General features: G+C 47.6%; 1 protein-coding gene and 1 long non-coding RNA gene across 5 annotated transcripts; one reads left to right on the forward strand and one right to left on the reverse strand.

Annotated features, from left to right (window-relative positions):
* Nucleotides 1-356: 356 nt before the first annotated feature.
* Nucleotides 357-8,460, reverse strand: LOC121480387. 2 transcript variants are annotated; one of them, XR_005984947.1, is made up of 4 exons: nt 8,349-8,460; nt 6,548-8,262; nt 6,072-6,193; nt 357-4,603 (listed from the first exon to the last, which is right to left on the reverse strand). It is a non-coding gene; the product is annotated as an uncharacterized LOC121480387 (long non-coding RNA). The 2 variants fall into 2 exon arrangements; XR_005984948.1 differs by lacking the exon at nt 8,349-8,460 and having other exon boundaries at nt 6,548-6,780; nt 8,028-8,151.
* Nucleotides 4,757-17,551, forward strand: PCED1B (PC-esterase domain containing 1B). 3 transcript variants are annotated; one of them, XM_041736898.1, is made up of 3 exons: nt 8,787-8,921; nt 9,251-9,421; nt 15,986-17,551. In XM_041736898.1, exon 3 carries the CDS (start codon nt 16,043-16,045, stop codon nt 17,288-17,290), a length of 1,248 nt encoding a protein of 415 aa, XP_041592832.1. In that variant the 5' UTR covers nt 8,787-8,921; nt 9,251-9,421; nt 15,986-16,042; the 3' UTR covers nt 17,291-17,551. The 3 variants fall into 3 exon arrangements, with proteins under 3 accessions (XP_041592835.1, XP_041592832.1, XP_041592834.1); XM_041736900.1 differs by having other exon boundaries at nt 15,989-17,551; XM_041736901.1 differs by lacking the exons at nt 8,787-8,921; nt 9,251-9,421 and adding an exon at nt 4,757-5,182.
* The last annotated feature ends 316 nt before the right edge of the window (nt 17,552-17,867 follow it).

The raw sequence follows: 17,867 nt of genomic DNA on the forward strand, positions 1-17,867 counted from the left end.
GGAGGGGACCTTTCACATGGGAGATTTATGATCTGCTTTCTAGAGACCTAAGAGGGTCAGAGTGTTTTTGTTATACTGGCTGTTTCCTAAATAATGTTAATTAAAAATAATCATTATGCCATTGGGGGCATCCTACCCTGGGCTCCTCCACTTTCCAGCTTTATTTATAGTAAAACTCCTCCAGGGTGGTACCATTTCCCATTCTCCTCTTACTCTTTTTTTTTTTTTAAGATTTTACTTATTTATTCATGAGACACACACACACACACACAGAGAGAGAGAGAGAGAGAGAGAGAGAGGCAGAGACACAGGCAGAGGGAGAAGCAGGCTCCATGCAGGGAGCCCGACGTGGGACTCGATCCAGGGTCTCCAGGATCCTGCCCTGGGCTAAAGGCGGCGCTAAACCGCTGAGCCACCCGGGCTGCCCCTTCTTATTCTTTCTTACCGCTCTAAGCAGCCTTTGTCTCTACCACTCAGTCAAGGTCACCAATGTCCTGCACAGCCAATGACCAAATATCCCACTTGACTTATCAACTATCTCTGAGACAGACAACGTCTCTTGAGTCCTCCCTTGAAACTCTCTCTCCCCTCGGCTTCTAGGATCTCCCACTCTCCTAGTTTTCTTCCTTGAGAAGGACTAAGAGTCCTTCCTGTAGGAGTTCCTCCTCGACTTCCTGGCTTCCTCTACCTGTAGTGCCCCACGGTTCAATTCTCAGACCTCTTTTCCTCTCTAGTTCACCTACTCCCATGGTGAGAGCATCCAAGCCAAACTGATGCCTCAGGCCTGGCCCTCTCCCCCCAGCTCCAGACCTATATATTCAAATCTCCATCCAACAACTCAATTTAGATATCTATAAGGAATCTCAAATGTAACAAGCCCCAAATCAGACTCTTGACTCCCACCCCCCAAATCTGTTTCTCCTAAATTTTCTCCATCTCAGTAAATGGCAACTCCATCCTTCCTGTTGTTCAGGCCAGAAAACCACAGAGCTAGGCTTGTCTTCCCTCCTTGTTCTCATACCCCATCTTCTCTCCATGGGCGAGAATGGCCCAAAAGCTGACCACTCCTCACTCCTCAGCTAATGTGACTCTGGTTCAACCCTTGAATTACTCAGTAACCTCTGAGGTAGTCTCCTGCTTCCACTCCTGCTCCACACAGTCTGTAGTAAGGTGGTGGAAATTTTCTGCCCAGGCCCCTCACAGTGGCTCCCAGAATAAAAGCCCAAGTTCTTTCAATGGTCCACAACCTACCGCCCTTTCTCCTCTGACTCCATCTCCTGTGTCTGCCTCTCTTAGTTCACTCCAAGCTAGTCAGACTCACCTCTTTATTGTTCACTCTGCCTGGAGCTTCCTCCCCACTCCGATTTCTACACAGTGTTTCCATCACCTCCTTCTGGACTTTGCTCAAATGTCATCCTCTTTGGGAGGCCTTCTCCAAAACACTGTTGGTTCCTTCTAACCTGTCTAGGTTCCCAGCTGGGTCTCTAACAAAAGACAGATCAACAAGAGAAAAGCACGCAAATTAGCCTATAAGCAGAGGGGCACTTGGGTGGTTCAGTGGGTTAAGTGTCTTACTCTTGATTTCAGCTGAGGTCATGATCACCGGGTCATGAGATCAAGCCCCACATTGGGCTCCACACTCAATGGGGAGTTCCTGAGATTCTCTCTCCCTCTCCTCCTGCCCCCACTTGCTTGCTCTCTTCCCTCAAATAAATAAATCTTAAAAAAAAAAAAAAAAAAAAAGGAAGACACAAAGCAAAGTTAAGCCTAAGTGTTTTTCACTCTGGTAGAACGGAGGGTACTAGCTAAGGCTGATAAACTGGGGTAATTTAACAAAACTTGTTTGTTTGGATTCCTCTCTGAGTCCTGGTGTCTTCGGAGATAAGGATGCTACTTTGTTCCAGGTAAGGGGAGGGCACCTTTCACAAGAGGGCCTTGTGACCTGCTTCAGGGGAGGTCCGAGTCACTCTAGCACCTGCTGTTTCTCAAGTCCCTTGGGCTTAAAATATTCAGCATGCTGAGGTGCCATATTCTGGGGTAGTGGGTCTCAAACCCCATCACTACACCATTTAAAATTCCAACCCACAGCCCCTGCATCCTCTTTATCCAACAATCATGTTCCTCTTCTACCTAACATATTATTTTACTTATCAGGTTTTTTTTTTTTTTTTTTTTTTTTTTTTTAGTTGTCTGACTCCCCCAACCCAAATATCAACTCTATAAAGGAAAGGGGTTTTTTTGTTTGTTTTTTTCTTAATGTGTCATTCACAGCTGTATCTCTTCTACCTCGAACAGTGTCTGCCACATTATTCATTGAATGAATGAAAACTAATGGCCTCAGTTAATGATGTGGATATATTTTATAATACACTAGTATGTACCTGGTGCTCGAAGTCTATTTTCTCATCTAACCCTTGCCTCTATGTAGTGATTGTTATTGTCATTATTTTGCATATGAGAAAAATCAAGCCACAAGGAGTTCAGTGACGGCCAACGTCAGGCAGCCATAAATGACATAATTCGTGATCAAACTCAAGTCTGTGTGGCCCCAAAGCTACTTGATTCACAGCATCATAGGTCTGGTTTCAATTCACACCATCAGTAGCCATGCAGTCACCATACCTCAAATCCATATCAAGGTTTAAGTGGTCTCCAGACAGAGTACGAGGGTCTGGGTCAGTTATAGTACTGCACCATAGGGACAGCTTCACCTAGCTCCTTTTATTTTTTATTTATTTATTTATTTATTCACCTAACTCCTTTTAGAGGCTGTCATGAGTCATGAATTCTCTGATCCATTTCAAACAACTGAATATTCAGAACAATCTGGATGGTCAGTTTACCAAAGACTTTCTGCAGTTGAATATCTCTTCTAAGTGGTATTTGTATTCTTCTTTCCAGACATCTGCCTTAAATAAAAAGGGAAGTTGACTCTTAAGAAGGAAGAAGGAGAATAAAATCTTTCAGAGAGATATAGGTTATCTGCATAGAATATTTCTGATGGAATAGATGAGAAGCCCATGACCGTACCACTTCTGTAAGAACAAATGAAGAATTAGGAAACAAAAAAGGGAGAGGGACCCCTCACTCTTACTTGTAATTTGGAAGTTCTGTGCCCTAGTATTAAATACCTTCCAAAAATAAGCAAAATAATAATGGCTGTGCGCCCTGCCTGGCCTCCCACTGAGAGGGCAGAAAAGAGGACACACTGCTGTCTACGTGTGCCCAGGCCCTGGGTACTCCATCAAGGTCACAGGCATTCGAGGTCATTCCCAGCCTCAGTTTTACCAACTGCAATGTGAAAATAATGATTAGAGCTGGCCTGACCTTATGAGCAGGTTCTAATGTGAGACTCTGAGTATAAAACCTTATACATGCATCAGTGTTCATTATCATTTAGGAAAAGTTTGGTGGATAAGAAAGAAAGCCAGCTCACTGAGCTATGGAACACAAAACGGGGCCAGAAGAACAGCAGTAACTGTCTCCATATACCATTATAAGTTCTTAGACGTAAGAAAATGGGTAGAAAATCTGTTGTTTGGTCTTAAACAATTTTATTTTAAATTCAAAGAGTATAACCAAGATTATCATCTGCATGATTCCAGCTCCTCTAGTGTCTGGTCTTGGAATTATGCCAATTTTGTTCATGCTTCCCCAGACCTGGCAAGGCCTTTTACCTTCACAATGCACAGACTAGCTGGAACCTAGAGAACTGGAGAGATATGAAACTCATTCCCAGAATCAAATAAAGGCAAATTCTCAGTTGTGTAATATACTACTCTGAATTTTAAAATACTGAAGTTATCAGTTGGGTTCTAGATGCAGCCTTGCCTTGGGAACATAATGATAATCTGAAAAATCATGGGTAAAATGCAAAATAACTTGACTTATGGCTACTTATAAGAGAATAAAAACAATATGTAATGAGTGGAATCTGTGAGCCACAAACTGAGTAGTCAATGAAGTAACATCAAATACATTTCTTAAGAAAAGGCAGTTGGGTTTCCTTATAGGCCGATTTACCTAAATAGCATAGTATTAAAAAAAAAAAAAAAAAGAACAAAAATTAAGTGCACAGGGCATGTATTTCTGGACTGTTCTGGAGCCTTTTACTCTTGTTCATTAGTTATTTTATGCCATTAATGGGATGGAGAAATGCCCTACTTAATGCCTTGAAGACACCTATAAAAGGTTCACAGTTTGGGGAAAAACTTTTTTGGAGCATCATTTCCTCATTTTTCCTGTTTTTTTTTTTTTTTTTCTCATTCATTTCCTCCTCCTCGTTGATCTTGGCATCTGTAGGGAAGGGTACTCCTGGGCCTCCAAGTCACATCCTTCCAAACCCAAGAAAAGGGAGCACTGCACTCACCTAACCAGTCCAAAGACCCCGTCCTCTGGCCCCCAGTTCTCTGCCCGGTTCGTGGGGAACAGCAGAGCCACATGGGGGGGCGGTCCTCATGGGTCTGCCACTTGCTGGGCTCACCTAGGCCCCTGGTTCTCCGTGGCTGCTCCTCCACCCACAGGGCCGCGGGAAGGTCAAGGGAAAGGATTTGAAAGCACTAACGCAAGCTGATGCAGCACACCAAAATGCAGGATCACGACTCTGAAAAATTAATTAGAAAAGGGAGCAGTCCTCTTATCATTTCCTTATTTCTCTTTCTCACTTCCCTTTCGCCTCCCCTCCCCGCCTGTCCTTCTCCCCTTCCCCACTCCGCGCACCCAAGCTCCAAGACAGTTAAGACCCCGGGGTCTGAATTGTGCAAACAGGACCAAGTTGAAGAGTCCATGGGGCCTCCACCCCGATTACTGAGAAATGCCAAATGCAAACCAGCTCAGCGCCCAATTCCAGGAAGATGCTACATGCGGGATTTCCTTGCCACTTTGCGCTTTCACATTTGTCAGGCCTTAAAGCTCTGGTCATTAGTCTTCCGCTTCCTAATGCAGAGAAGTAAATGCTGACTCATGTCATTTGCCTCAGATACCACCGGAAATGGCATCTTCACCCCAGCCGCTGGCTCACAAACCCAGCAGCACCCAGACCTGAGCTTATCTGCCGAGCAGCGGGGGGCCCTGGGCTCTCCACCCCGGCCTCTCTGATCTCCGGCCGAGAAAGGACCCTGTCTGGGGAAGAGACCTAGAGTCCACCGAGAGGTACACGTTTTAATCACCAGGTTTTAAATGAGTAAGTACTTTCCAGTTTCTCCCATTTTATTTTAAGTAACAGTTTCCCATCTCTGACCAGCCTTTCTTAGGATCCTCCTTTCTTGGGCCTAGAGCAGTCAGAATCCTAACCCCTTGCACCCTAACCCCTTGCACCCCCCACCTAACTGGACAGCCTGCAAGGGACAACTGTTACTTTGTCATACGAAGGATTCGTGCTGGATGAACTATGCTCTCTCTCTCTCTCTCTCTCTCTCTCAAAACGTACAGAAGTGTGACAGACAGTAGTGAACAGGAGAAAGGACGAGAAGCATCTGTTTTCTGTGCAATCGTGTATGTTGTGGTTGACCACAAAGGCTTGGCATCAGTTTTGACTCCCAGCTCTGCTTTTTCTGAAATAGATGACCTTGGGCGGATGACTCAATCTTCCAAACTTTTTTCGAATGTGTAAAATGGAGAAAAAGAAACTACCAGTGTCACAGGGTTCTTAAGAGGACTGGATGGGTAAGACACTTACCACGCTGATGGAGTGGATACTAAATGTCACTGAATAACAAGTTAAATCAGGGTTTCTAAATGATAAATTAAGTCCTTCATTCAACTGGAAAGCCCTCTGAACTAGTAAAACCCATCCCTCGAATGTGCTGAGGCGGCTCAGAAGAACAATAATTAACATTTGTAAAGTTTACAGAGCATTCATCTGATTTCCACAATTAACCCTAAGGTAGGCAGCTTGAGAGCTGCTGACGTATTTTTGTTACCGAGGGGTAGGGTAGGGGAGGAGCTGAAAGGCCTGCTGAACCCAGCTGGAGGAAGAAAGGCTCATGGGTTCAAAAGGGAGACCACAGGACTGGGGAAAAGCCAGTGTCAGAGTGAGTCCCCACGTTCCTTTCTCCCGCAGAGCTCCTCACCTCTTGGACCTTGCCTCTCTTCTGATTTCCAAGCCACAGGGTCTCAAACTGGAGAAATCCTCAGTCCTGCTGCCAGCACACTGAGCAGTAGCCACATAGGCCTTCCAGATCCTTCTACAACACTGCATGGGCAGGGGGGAGGAGGCAGACAGGGACCGACTCTTAGAATCCCATTCTTAAATTCAAAACCTTTTTCTCCCCCATAGAAACACTATGTACTTGGCATTCAGACACTACACTGTTAATAATGATAATAACAACGATCATAAAAGAATTTCCATTTTAAAAGCTCTTCCATGCAATCTCCTTGGAGGAGCATTGGAGGCCACCTCTCCCGGTGAAATGCTGAAGACACAGAGATGAAGTGAGCTCTGGGGGTGGCGAAACCCCAACCTGCTGACTCAGCTGAATGTTCACATCACAGGTGAAACTGCCTTTTGTGGTCGTTCCCAGAGATAGAATTTTCTGAACCCTACCTGTCCATCGGTCGAAAGCCACTTAGTCATTATTGGCTCTTTTGCAACCATGGGAACTTGTGATTCAGCCACTGGCTAGGATCTGGAGTAGTCAGCATAAATAAATATAAAAAAACTCTGAAGCACAAATAGAGCTTTAGCGCAGCACTGGCTTTTCCACTGACCCGCGAGGGGGAACAGTTAACCATCAGGGATGCAGGCCGAACCAAGTGAACTTCATCTCTGCTCGGTTTCTTCAGGGGAAAAAAAAAACAAAAAACAAACCTTAAAGCTGTGTACAAAACATGGCTTCATTCGGGTTTTCAACAGAGAATGAGAAGGAAAATGATATGCAAATATATTTTTTTCTAGATAAGACTATTTTTTGCCTCTCAACCTCAACTAATATTTATAGCTGGGTTGTTGAAAAGCTCAGGCGCTGGAGCCTTATTTCCTCCTAAAAAAACAAAACAAAACAGTATCTTAAGCTGATCTAATCAATCAGAAGATTCAGTGGCAATGACAGACCAGTTCTGCTCTTTGCTAGCTTGGACAGCCTTGGGGGAGGTCCATAACCTCCCCAGGCCTCAGTTTCCTTATCCATAAAATGGAGACAATGATTGTTTCTCCCTCAGCAGGCTGGGGGCAGAGAGCAGCAGGCCTGGCACATAGTAACTGCTCAGTGAACACTAACCATTATGCAGAGGGCACTGGGCTGCGAAGGCTCTAGAAGGATGGGTGAGACCTACTTCTGCCGTCCAGGACTAGGATATACAGGGGTGGGATGGCACATGAGGGGTCAATCATAGTACAAAATAGAATCAAGGACTAAAATCAGAAGAACGAGACTTTTCTGTTGAGGGGGAGGAGGGGGAGGTCTTCAGACAGCTGTGCGTTTGAAACTGGATCTTAAGGCAGAAACAGAATTTCAGTATTGGAAGGGTTGGGGGGACACTGATGCTGAGTCACAGGGTAAACACGAAGAGGTGAGAAAAGGCTCTGGGTATACACGGGCTCTAAAGAAATCCATCCTCGGGTGTTGGGGAGCGGCACACGAGGCAGGATCCTATCCTAGGGTAAAAAAACCGAAGTTTCCTAATACAGAATGTTGGAGCTAGGCTAGCATTATCAAATCAAAGTGAAGCCACAACATTCAAAACCCTAGATGACCACGTTTGGGATGAGAAAACCCAACACAGAAACCATACCATTCTGGAAGGCTTTCAAAGTGAAGACGCACTTCCTCAAGAATTAAAAATAATTGAGGGCAAGTAAAAAGTTCATCATAAAATCCACAACAGAGGTGACATTGGTCAACTGCGCTCAAAGCACACTGCCACATCCTCCTCCCTAAAGCATAGCCCCGAGAATTACACCTTATTATTATGATGATGATTATTTTTAATGCCAAGAAGCAGTTGAACTATTCTCCATCTGGGCTATCATTCAAGGATTTTTGAGGTTTTGGGGCACACAGTGGCAACAGCCACCGGTCACGAACCGTAAAAAATGACTTGATCCAAGCATTTGAGAAGCAGAGGTTACTTGCACCAGGTTATCCCGACCGACGTTGCCCGAGAACATTCTCTAGCAGCTCTCAGAAAACGCCCAGCAAGGACCTGCGGCCGTCCTTCCAACAGATGATCCATTTTTTACCTTTAGGAGGATGATCCAAAGGTCACCGGAGAATTATCTTAGGAATTCAGTCCCAGGTTGATGGCAGGATAAATGGGCCTCTGGAGAATTTGAAAGTGATAAGAGGCCCACCCAGGCGGTTGGGCCCCCGCCCCTCCCCGGCCCCTGGGAGCACCGGCCTGCTCACCTGAATGTCGCCTGGAGCTCCAGGGACAAGCTTGGGCTGGCTACGTTTATTGAGCACTTAAAAAATGCTCTGTTACGAAATTCATAGTATTGTTCTCAATTTGTTGATGAGGCTTCTCAAGTGCAAAAAAAAAACCCCAAATGCGCTGAAACTGGCTGAGGCCACAGGGGCTAGCCTGCGGTGGAACCGGATATAAACTCAGGGGGCTGCCTCCAGGCCCCCCTGGGGGCCCCTGGGCCGGGCCTCAATTCAGGAGGCATCTGCATACAAATGGTGATTGATAAGGAGACCGAATAATTTGTTTCCATCCCCAAGGAGGGGGGGGCTTGCTTTAGGTGATGGGGGGAGGGATGCCCTTAATTACTGCTCTGGGAAAACAGGGGCTAAGGCCGGACTGTTTGGGGGCAGACTGAGAAGCAGGATCGCCGTCCTGGAGCGAAGAGCTGGAGGGATTTACCCGAGGGAAGAAGGTTGGAGAAAAGAAGGAAGGAGCCGATTCGTGGGGTTCCTGAGAAAGCCCAACAATTGGGGGATTGCCCGAGAAAGAGAAACTCACCCAGGATCGCGGGGCAGGTGAGCCAGGGGCCAAGGGTGTCAGTTCTCGGAAGGAGGTGACCCCGGGCGCCCCGGCCCGAGGACCTGGGGATGCTGCTGCCCGGGGTAAGGACCACGAGGTGGCCCTTGACAGGAGCGGCCGGGAAATCGCTGCTGATTTACTGCCCGACGTCTCCCTGCTCTGGTGGAGCTGGAAGCCGAATAAAAGTCCAAGGAGGAGTGAGTGGGAGGTGTGGACCCGGCCACAGGCCCTGCAAACTACTCCTTGAAAGTGGCCTTGAAGGGGAAGCAAAAGATAGGACTGTCCTGGAGGTGGAGTCAAAGAAGTTTCCTTTCTTTTTTTAAAGCAAGAAACTAGAGTGTGTCTAGTGCTAAAAGGAAGGAACCGGCCCAAGGAGGGTGAAGAAAAAGCAGAATGCATAATTATCCCCTCTCCAGGGGACATTCTGGAGCAAAGTTCCTGAGGAGGTGGAAGGGCGAGCCACCTGGGCTGAGGAATTACCTTTACACCTGAGGAGGTACCGGGCTGCCCCGGGAGGGAGGGAGGAGCGGGGGGGGGGGGGGGGCGTGGGCTGGAAGGTTCCACGGGGGCAACGGGAGAGAGGTGCTGTCTGCAGGCTCCAGCGGGGAGGGGGCGCCGGGCCCCAGGTTTAAAGGTCCCTGACCTGGGCCAGGCTCCGTACTAGGCCCTGGCAGGACGTAGTGGTGATCCCTTTGCATCCTCACTGCTGTCCAGGGAGGAAGGTGATCCTCCCCCCCGTGTGACAGCAGAGGGAACGGTGGCCCGGCAGTGGGCCCTGGGCCCAGGAGCACACAGCTGTGTGGGGTCAGAGTCCACGTGTGACTTCCCCGCCTCCCGGCAGGGGGACCAGGGGGACCGGCCGCTGCCTCCCCGTTATCTCTCAGTCTTAGAGCAGTAACGGGTAGCAAGTTGGCGGCTGTAGTTTAAATAATGGTCTGAGACCAGAATGTGGAAGTTCGTCAGAGGCTGTGCAGGATTTGAAATCCTATTTTGCTTCATATGAATTGCTTTGATTTGTTTTTACTTTAGGAGATCCAACAAGCGTTGTGTGGGTTTTTTTTTTTTTTTTTTAATGGGGGCTATTTGGATAAAGGCTTTCATTTTTAAGAGTTTTATTTTATTTATTTATTCATGAGAGTCAGAGAGAGGCAGAGGGAGAAGCAGGCTCCGTGCAGGGAGCCCGATGTGGGACTCGATCCTGGGACTCCAGGGTCACGTCCTGAGCCGAAGGCAGATGTTTAACTAACCACTGTGCCACGCAGGCGTCCCTTGTTTTTATGGTAGTGACCCACATATCAGGTATTATGAACCCTCCCCCCTTCATTTGTAAAGGATGTCACCTGCATTTTTTTCTAAAGTCCCCAGGAAAAACTTTTGGTTAGATTATCACTAGGGGAAAATGATGCCGCCTTGCAGATTTTTAAACTTGGTAATTTTCAGACCCTGAAAATGTGTGAAATTCTCCCGTGGATCTTTTATTTGCCAAAGAATCACAGATTTAAGAGTGTGGCCCCGGAGGGATGGAGATGATGCAAATTGCCGAGGCCTGCAGCGATTCCTGCCTCCACAGGGAAGACCTGTGGTTACGGGAAGTCCACTTTGAAGATTACGATTCTAGATTCAGTTTTCCATTTACATCACGTGTGTTTGAGATGTTAGATGTGGTGTGTGAGGACCCACTGAAGAGCCAAGTTAGAAATTTGGGCCATATGGTAGGGTTGGGTGACCCAGGAACGGGGTAGAGGAACCCTGACAGTGGTTGTGGGGCGGGCATGGGTCACATTTGCAGAATGACAACTGTCAGACACAGGTGTGTTCTCTAAATTTTTACTGACTTAATGGGCCAAATGGGCCTCAGAGCTGAGGCCTTTTTTAGAGGCGAGGTTACTTGGAGTGGGGGATTAGAATGGGACTTTCTAGTAGCTGATATTTGCAAATAGTTTGCATTATTTACCATAGCATTTCACAGTACTTTTCTGTGTTTTTGCAAATTTACCCCTAAAAGCACTTTTTAAAATAGTAGGCCTGCGTTATTTTCCCCTTTTCTGTGTTATATAGGAGAGTGTGTGTTACCTGAGTTGGCCCAGAGCAAAAAGATAAATCTCTTGAGAATCCGCAAACCTCAGGCCATTCGTAAAGCTTTCCCAAAGGAGAAGTTTGAATTGTTTTTCTTCTTTGAAAACTTTATAGGACGCGCGATTTAATTCGTGACAAGTTTAAAGCCCACTTCGAAAACTAAGCAAATGCCAAGACATTGAGGTGAATTCATGGAAAATAATTTTATTTTGTATCATCTTCTCTGTTAAAACCTAGGGGGATCCTGGAAAGTTCAAAACGTTGATTTGATTACCAAAAATGCAGTTAGAAGGAAATGAACTGTTTGTATTCCCAGTATAATGTTGCATTCAGATGGTTAGTCTTATGCAAGAAACTTTTAAACTAGTTACAAGTACTTCCTACAACTAATCAAAACAACATCCTAATCGTTAGCCATTACCTCTGATTTAAGATTTCACTGCAGGGTCTCTAGAGCAACTGACCCATTTCTGTGTCCGTTTTCCTGTGACTAAAGATCAGTAAGAAAAGGAAAAAAAAACAAAAAGAATTAACCTAATTTCTACAACACATTGGTTAATGAAGAACAAATGTTACGTGTTTGGTTTGTGATAGTCACACAGCAATAGTCTGTGATTTATAGGTCATGGCTTATGAAGCTCTTGAAAAATTAATTACCCCCAACAAAGAAATGTAAGCAAAGTGCTTGAAAGTCATTTATTATAGCAGTAGCCATTATTAATGCACATTTCTGTCAAAGTCCAAATAGAAAGCATGGAACTAACTTATGATTTTAGGAATCATCATGAAACTTTTTTTTTTTTTTTTTTTTTTTTAAGGGGAAGGGGGTTTTAATTTGAGGTTGAAATCACAAGACTGCCAGGATCACGCGTATACATACCTCCTGCTTCCCTCTTTTCCTCCTCCCGCTGGCTTTGGCACTTGATTTGCATACATCCTTTGTAGCTGCTAGCACCTTCTGTATTTGCCTTTTACTCGTCCTTTTCCTTGCTGCTCTTGAAAGAAGAGACTACCTTTTTACACTAGGCCCTCCATGTGGCATAGTGTCAGGCTCACAATGATGTTTACTGAATGAATGAATGAATGAATGAGTCATTCTTATCTCTAAAATAGCTACGAAAACTACTAAGTGAGTTGAGCAAATTTGAAGAAAGAAGCCTAGGCTTAAAAGACCAGTAATCTGTTTTTCAAAGCCCTTTTTTGTTTCATTTTTTGGGAAATAAAAAGCTTTGAAAATGGAACTTACCAACTTTTTTTTTTTTTTTAAGCAGCTCTAGCTCTCAATTAATCTTCATTCACCACTCCACCCCCGCAGAAAAGTCACTTCGTTTTTTGTTAGGTTTTGATTTTAGTGCATGGTATCTTAGTCTAAATGATTCTTTCTCAGGGCGGTAGTCCTGGGGGTGGGTGTCTGATTTGTTAATCCTGTTACAGTCTCCGGTGCTCTTTATCAAGAATTTCATGAATTTCCTTTCAGTTTAACTTCTAACTAGAGGGCTCTTTCCAGTCATTTCCTCCTCCCTTCTTTTCCACAGTCTGATCCGCTCTCCTGTTCCATCCCAGAAGAACAATGAGAGATTCCCAGGGAGACGTTCTTGCCTAGTTTGGACTCTTGAGCTCTTGGAGCAGCATCTGGGTGGGTTAAGTGCACTGGTGGGGATACAGGGCAGCCAGGATTTCTCAAACCCTGAGGGGCTTGGGAGTCTGCAGAGTTGTGTTTTGGTTATTTTAAAATCCAGGTCACTTAATTTTTGTATGTGTCTTGGTTGAGATCAAGGTATGGGATGAAATATGTATACTGTCACTCAAAGCACACACACACACACACACACACACACACACACACACACCAGCCTGCTAAATACACATAAACCACCTCTCCTGGGCAGGCAGAGGAAATGGTTGCCCGCCCGTGCGGAGAGACACACTGAGGCACCCCCCTTCTATCTTCTCTCCGATATCTCCCCTGCAGGAGCCAAGCGTTTGGATTCAGACCCAGCCCGCAGGGCATCTGCTGTAAAGGGGTCTCCCTACGGAGACAGACTTCAGTGTCTGTGGTTTTAAATTTTAGCTCCATCCCATCAATATCCTTCCCTATAAAACAGAAATCATAAAAGTCATCTCATCAATAGGATCGCATTCGTAAAGCAACTGGCATCCCATAGCCATTCAACAAACGTTAATTTTGCTCTATCCTTTCCCTTGGATCATCTCCTCTGCTCTTCACAGAACCCTGCTAGAAGCACAGGACAGACACTGTAAGCCCTCCTCCCCCTTTTATTGATCATTAACCTGGTGTTTTGAAACTTGCTCAGTCCTATAATAGCTAACCCTTAATCATGCCTACTACTTGTCAAGCGTTGTTCTAACCGTTTTGCACTTAGTCCTCACATCAAGTTGTGTTGCTCCGAAAGCAGTGCTCTTCACCACTGCACTTCAGTCCTCTCTTTCCCACAGCTTTTAAGTAGTGGATTGGACTCCCACCTGTGAGTCCCAGTGTAGAGCCCTTCACACCCAGAGGAGGGATGCATTAGGCCCAGGAAACAAAGTACCCTAATGGAGAGCCACCAGGTCATCAGAGCTGCCCGCCGCAGGGAGAGAACTCTAATGGCAGGGGACGGTGCTTGGTATCCTAGGGCACTAGGCACACAATGGGACCAGAGTGCCAGCCCAGAGAGGGCACGCAGGTCGGGCCCCCCGTGAGGACCCAAGAAACCCCAGGAGGAGGTTTTCCCCCTTCACTTAGCACTTTGGAGACTGGGACCTAGAGCAGGGAAGTGCTGTTTGTTCACAGAGACCCTGAAAGTCCAAAGCACCTATTTCCGTCTACGTTCACGGTACTTGGCACTCTGTGTTAGCCACCAGTCAATGTTTCTGATCTGCTCCTGCCGGGTGACCAGGTTTTACTCATTTTTATATCCCCGATGGCGTGGAGCAATTGGTAGACACCTAACAAAGGTGACAAATGACTGTCAACAAAGCAACATCCCAGAGCCCCAAAGGGATTTGGAGTTTGCTTAAGGTTTTATTTTATTGCACTACAATAAGCTATATATCCTCTTTTTAAGCCTTTTTTTTTTTTTTTTTTGATAGCAAAAACATTTGAATGGAGATTCTTTTGGGAAAAAATAAGCTAATATTTTCGACTATTCTCTTAGGGCAGCTCTTATATGCTACCCATTTTCATGGTTTCATTTTTGTACTTGTACCCATTTAAACACACACATAATACAGCTTTTAAAAACTGAATGTGTAATTTCATAATAGCTATTAAAATGCTAACTGATGCATAAATGCCTACAAATATCAAGGCACAATGGATTTTATTGGCTTCTGTGTATCAAGTGAATGCCCTGTTCCTCCCCTCCTGAGATTTGTTGGTGATATCGAAGTGTACTTTTACCTTTTATTCATTAATGGATATGGTCACAAATGGCAGCTTTAAAATAAACCGAAGTTTTGAAGATGGTTTTCACAACTCTTAACATCTTAATGCAATGTGCTGAGGAGGAAAAACTTTCTACTCTCTTAGGTTCAATACCCAGGGCCCTGTGAATTAAACAAAGATGGGTTCAAAGGGAAAAAAAAGCACACAGTTGTTAATAATATTTGTGTGCACCAGAGTTCAGAGAATGGAAATTCAAAGAAGCAGATTCAGGGGCTTATCTATCATTTTAAGAAAGGAAAAGGGGTTTGGGTTTCATGGGATGAAGAATTGTGGGGAACTCTCATGAATAAACAAAATCTTAAAAACAAACAAACAAAAAGAATTGTGGGGAAGAACTGGGAAATCTATGAGGGAACTAATGGAAGATGGGGGCTATTTTAGTAAAATCTGTTAATGCAAACCCATCTTGGTGTCGACAGCTCCCCATCTTCCTCCTTGACTCTACTCTTCCTGGTGGGGGAAGGCGCACCTGCCTCAAAGGGAAATTTATACACCGCTTTTGGGCAGAGACGGGAAGTGCTGAGAACTCTTCCTGGGTCTTCTGATTCTCATTTGCCTTGAGCTCAAAATAATCCTTATGCCAAAATGGCATATTTGGGGATGGCAGATTCTGATCTTCCTGTGGAAAGCAAAGAATATTACAGCTGCAACATGTGAATAATTTCCAGTGTTATTGCCCTTTTTTACAAGTCCTGTTGGCAAAAACCAGCTGCTTCCTTGTTAAATCTGTTTCTGTGTTTTCTGACCTGGCACACGTACTTGTTTTTTTAAAAAGATTTTTGTTTATTTGCAAGAGAGTGAGAGAGCGTGAGCAGAGGGGAAGAGCAGAGGGAGAGGGAGAAGCAGACTCCCCGCCGAGCAGGGAAGGGACGTGGGGATCCATGCCAAGACCCAAGCTGAAGGCGGACGCTTAACCCACTGAGCTACTCCCCTGCCCCATACTTTTCCTTTCTGTTGTTTGTTGCATTTCATTGAATTCTTTGTAAGTTATTAAAAGAAATGTACGATTCTATAAAATACATTTCCAAAGAAAGGAGGGAAGGCAAGTCCTCCGCAATCCTCGTTTTCTATGAAAAACTATGTTCTGGGATATTTTCTTCCAATGTTACTTATTTTTCTATAGTTTCAGCCGCACAGGGCACCCCTGGGGCATGCAACTTCTTCAGCTTAACGTATCACAACACTCTGTGCTTTCTTGCTCACTCACAGTCCCGGTTATTGAGCAGCTGCAGAGCGGGCCTCGCCCTTCTCCAGCTCTCAGCCCCGGAGCTGCCTTCCCAGGGGCAGTTCCACCTCCAGCCAGGGGAGGGCCTGTGGGGTTGGTCGCTTCTGGCCTGGGGGAAGCCTCCACCAGCCTCCACCAGCCTCGGGGCAGCAGTGTGCAGGTTCAAGGAGGGGCCCGGCCAAGCAGGCCCAGCAGGGCTCGGGGCTCCGGCTCCCTTCTTGCTCTTGGACTCCCCAGGCCCACCCTCCATCCCCTTCTCCTGCGCAGGGTGGGGGTGGGGCCCTCCCAGCCGCTCTCTCCTTGTGTCCCAGCAGCCTGCAGACCCGCCGCGTGTCAAGGACAGGCCGAGGCCGCGCGCCCGAGGCGTCATGGTCCACCTGCAGGCCTCCGAAGTGCAGCAGCTGCTCCATAACAAGTTCGTGGTCATCCTGGGCGACTCCGTCCAGAGGGCCGTGTACAAGGACCTGGTGCTCCTGCTGCAGAAGGACTGCCTGCTCACCACCAACCAGCTCAAGGCCAAGGGGGAGGAGACGTTCGAGCGGGACGAGCTGGTGGACGGAGGCCAGATGGGCCCCATGCACAACGGCGTCCAGTACCGGGAGGTCCGCCAGTTCTGCGACGCCCACCACCTGGTGCGCTTCTACTTCCTCACGCGCGTGTACTCCAGCTACCTTGAGACCGTCCTGCAAGAGCTGCAGGGCAGCGAGCACGGCCCCCCGGACGTGGTCATCATGAACTCCTGCCTCTGGGACCTCTCCAGGTACGGCCCCGACTCCTGGCGGAGCTACCGGGAGAACCTGGCGAGCCTGTTCCGGCGCCTGGGCCAGGTCCTGCCCGAGTCCTGCCTCCTGGTCTGGAACACGGCCATGCCCGTGGGCAAGCAGATCACCGCGGGCTTCCTGCCGCCCGACCACCAGCCCGGCGACGACTCCCTCATCGTGCGCGTCATCGAAGCCAACTTCTACAGCTCGGCCGAGGCCAGGAGACACGGCTTCGACGTGCTGGACTTGCACTTCCACTTCCGCCACGCGGGCCAGCACCGGCAGCGCGATGGGGTGCACTGGGACGAGCGCGCGCACCGCCACCTGTCGCAGCTGCTGCTGGCGCACGTGGCCGACGCCTGGGGGGTGGAGCTGCCCCGGCGCGACCGCGTGAGCACGTGGGTCAGGGCCCGCCCGGGGTTCCCTGTGCGGGGGCGCGCGCCCCCCCGCGCCAGGTGCTGCCCCCTGCTGCCCACGCCCCCGCCGCCCCGGCCCTTTCCTCTCCCGCAGCCCGGGCCGCCGTACCTGTGCGGTCCCCAGGACGCGTACTTCTCCGGCCCGTCTTTCCAGTCGGGTGAGTTTTCCTCCAACTACTTCCATTCAGATGTCCCCTTCCCTGCCCAGATGGGCTTTTCCTTTGAGGATGACTTTATGATGGATCCCGGGCCCCCTGGGCCCCCTGGGCCTCCTGGGCCTCCTGGGCCCCCTTTCCCCTTACCCTACTTGCAGCGAGCCCCTGTGGTCCACAGGGGTGTCCCCCGCTATGCACCACGTGGCCCCTACGGGCCCTGGGGTCGGCGGCCCAGACCTTCCAGGAGGCGGGCCCATTCCCGCCCACAGCCAAGGCCTCAGTAACCTGCCCGCGCGGCCTTTCTCCCCCTGGTGTCCGTGGACCGGACACATCCCCCCGCCACCCCGAAAACAGACTGATCCGGTTAACTCAAGCCCACAGTCCGCGCCTGGACTTCTTTTTGGTCTTTGCGGTCGCTGATAAGGGCAGGGAAGGGCAGGCAGTCTCACACCCAGGTTTGTTGGCTACCCCCCTCGTCCCCTACTCTCTGGGGGTGGGGGGGTGACCAAGCATTCCCGCCTCCCCACTCCCTGTCCTCTTTTGTCTTTTTGTAAACAGAACTTTGAAATAAAGAAGTTGTTTCACTAAAAGTAGCCGTGGGTGTTGGGTGTGTCTGTATTTAGTGGTGTCTCCCCCTTCCATTAAGGGTTAGCTTCTTAAAAAGCGAGGATACTGTCTGCTGTTCGTCTGCTTGATAAACCACTCAAAGTGGAATTTGTCTGAAGTTGTTCTGAAGGTTTCCGTAAGATGGACCCGGTTCCTTACAAATAGACAGAAAAACTTTTTGCTTTTTGTGATCATATTTTCCAGAGATTCTCGAAGAATCGTTCAATTTTTAAATTGTAGAGGGAGAAGCAGGCT

Source organism: Vulpes lagopus, chromosome 21, assembly GCF_018345385.1.
Source record: "Vulpes lagopus strain Blue_001 chromosome 21, ASM1834538v1, whole genome shotgun sequence".
Classification (NCBI taxonomy): Eukaryota; Metazoa; Chordata; class Mammalia; order Carnivora; family Canidae; genus Vulpes; species Vulpes lagopus.

Coding starts and splice junctions, on each gene's coding strand:
- PCED1B (XM_041736901.1), top strand. CDS start 16,043: ATGGTCCACCTGCAGGCCTCCGAAGTGCAGCAGCTGCTCCATAACAAG.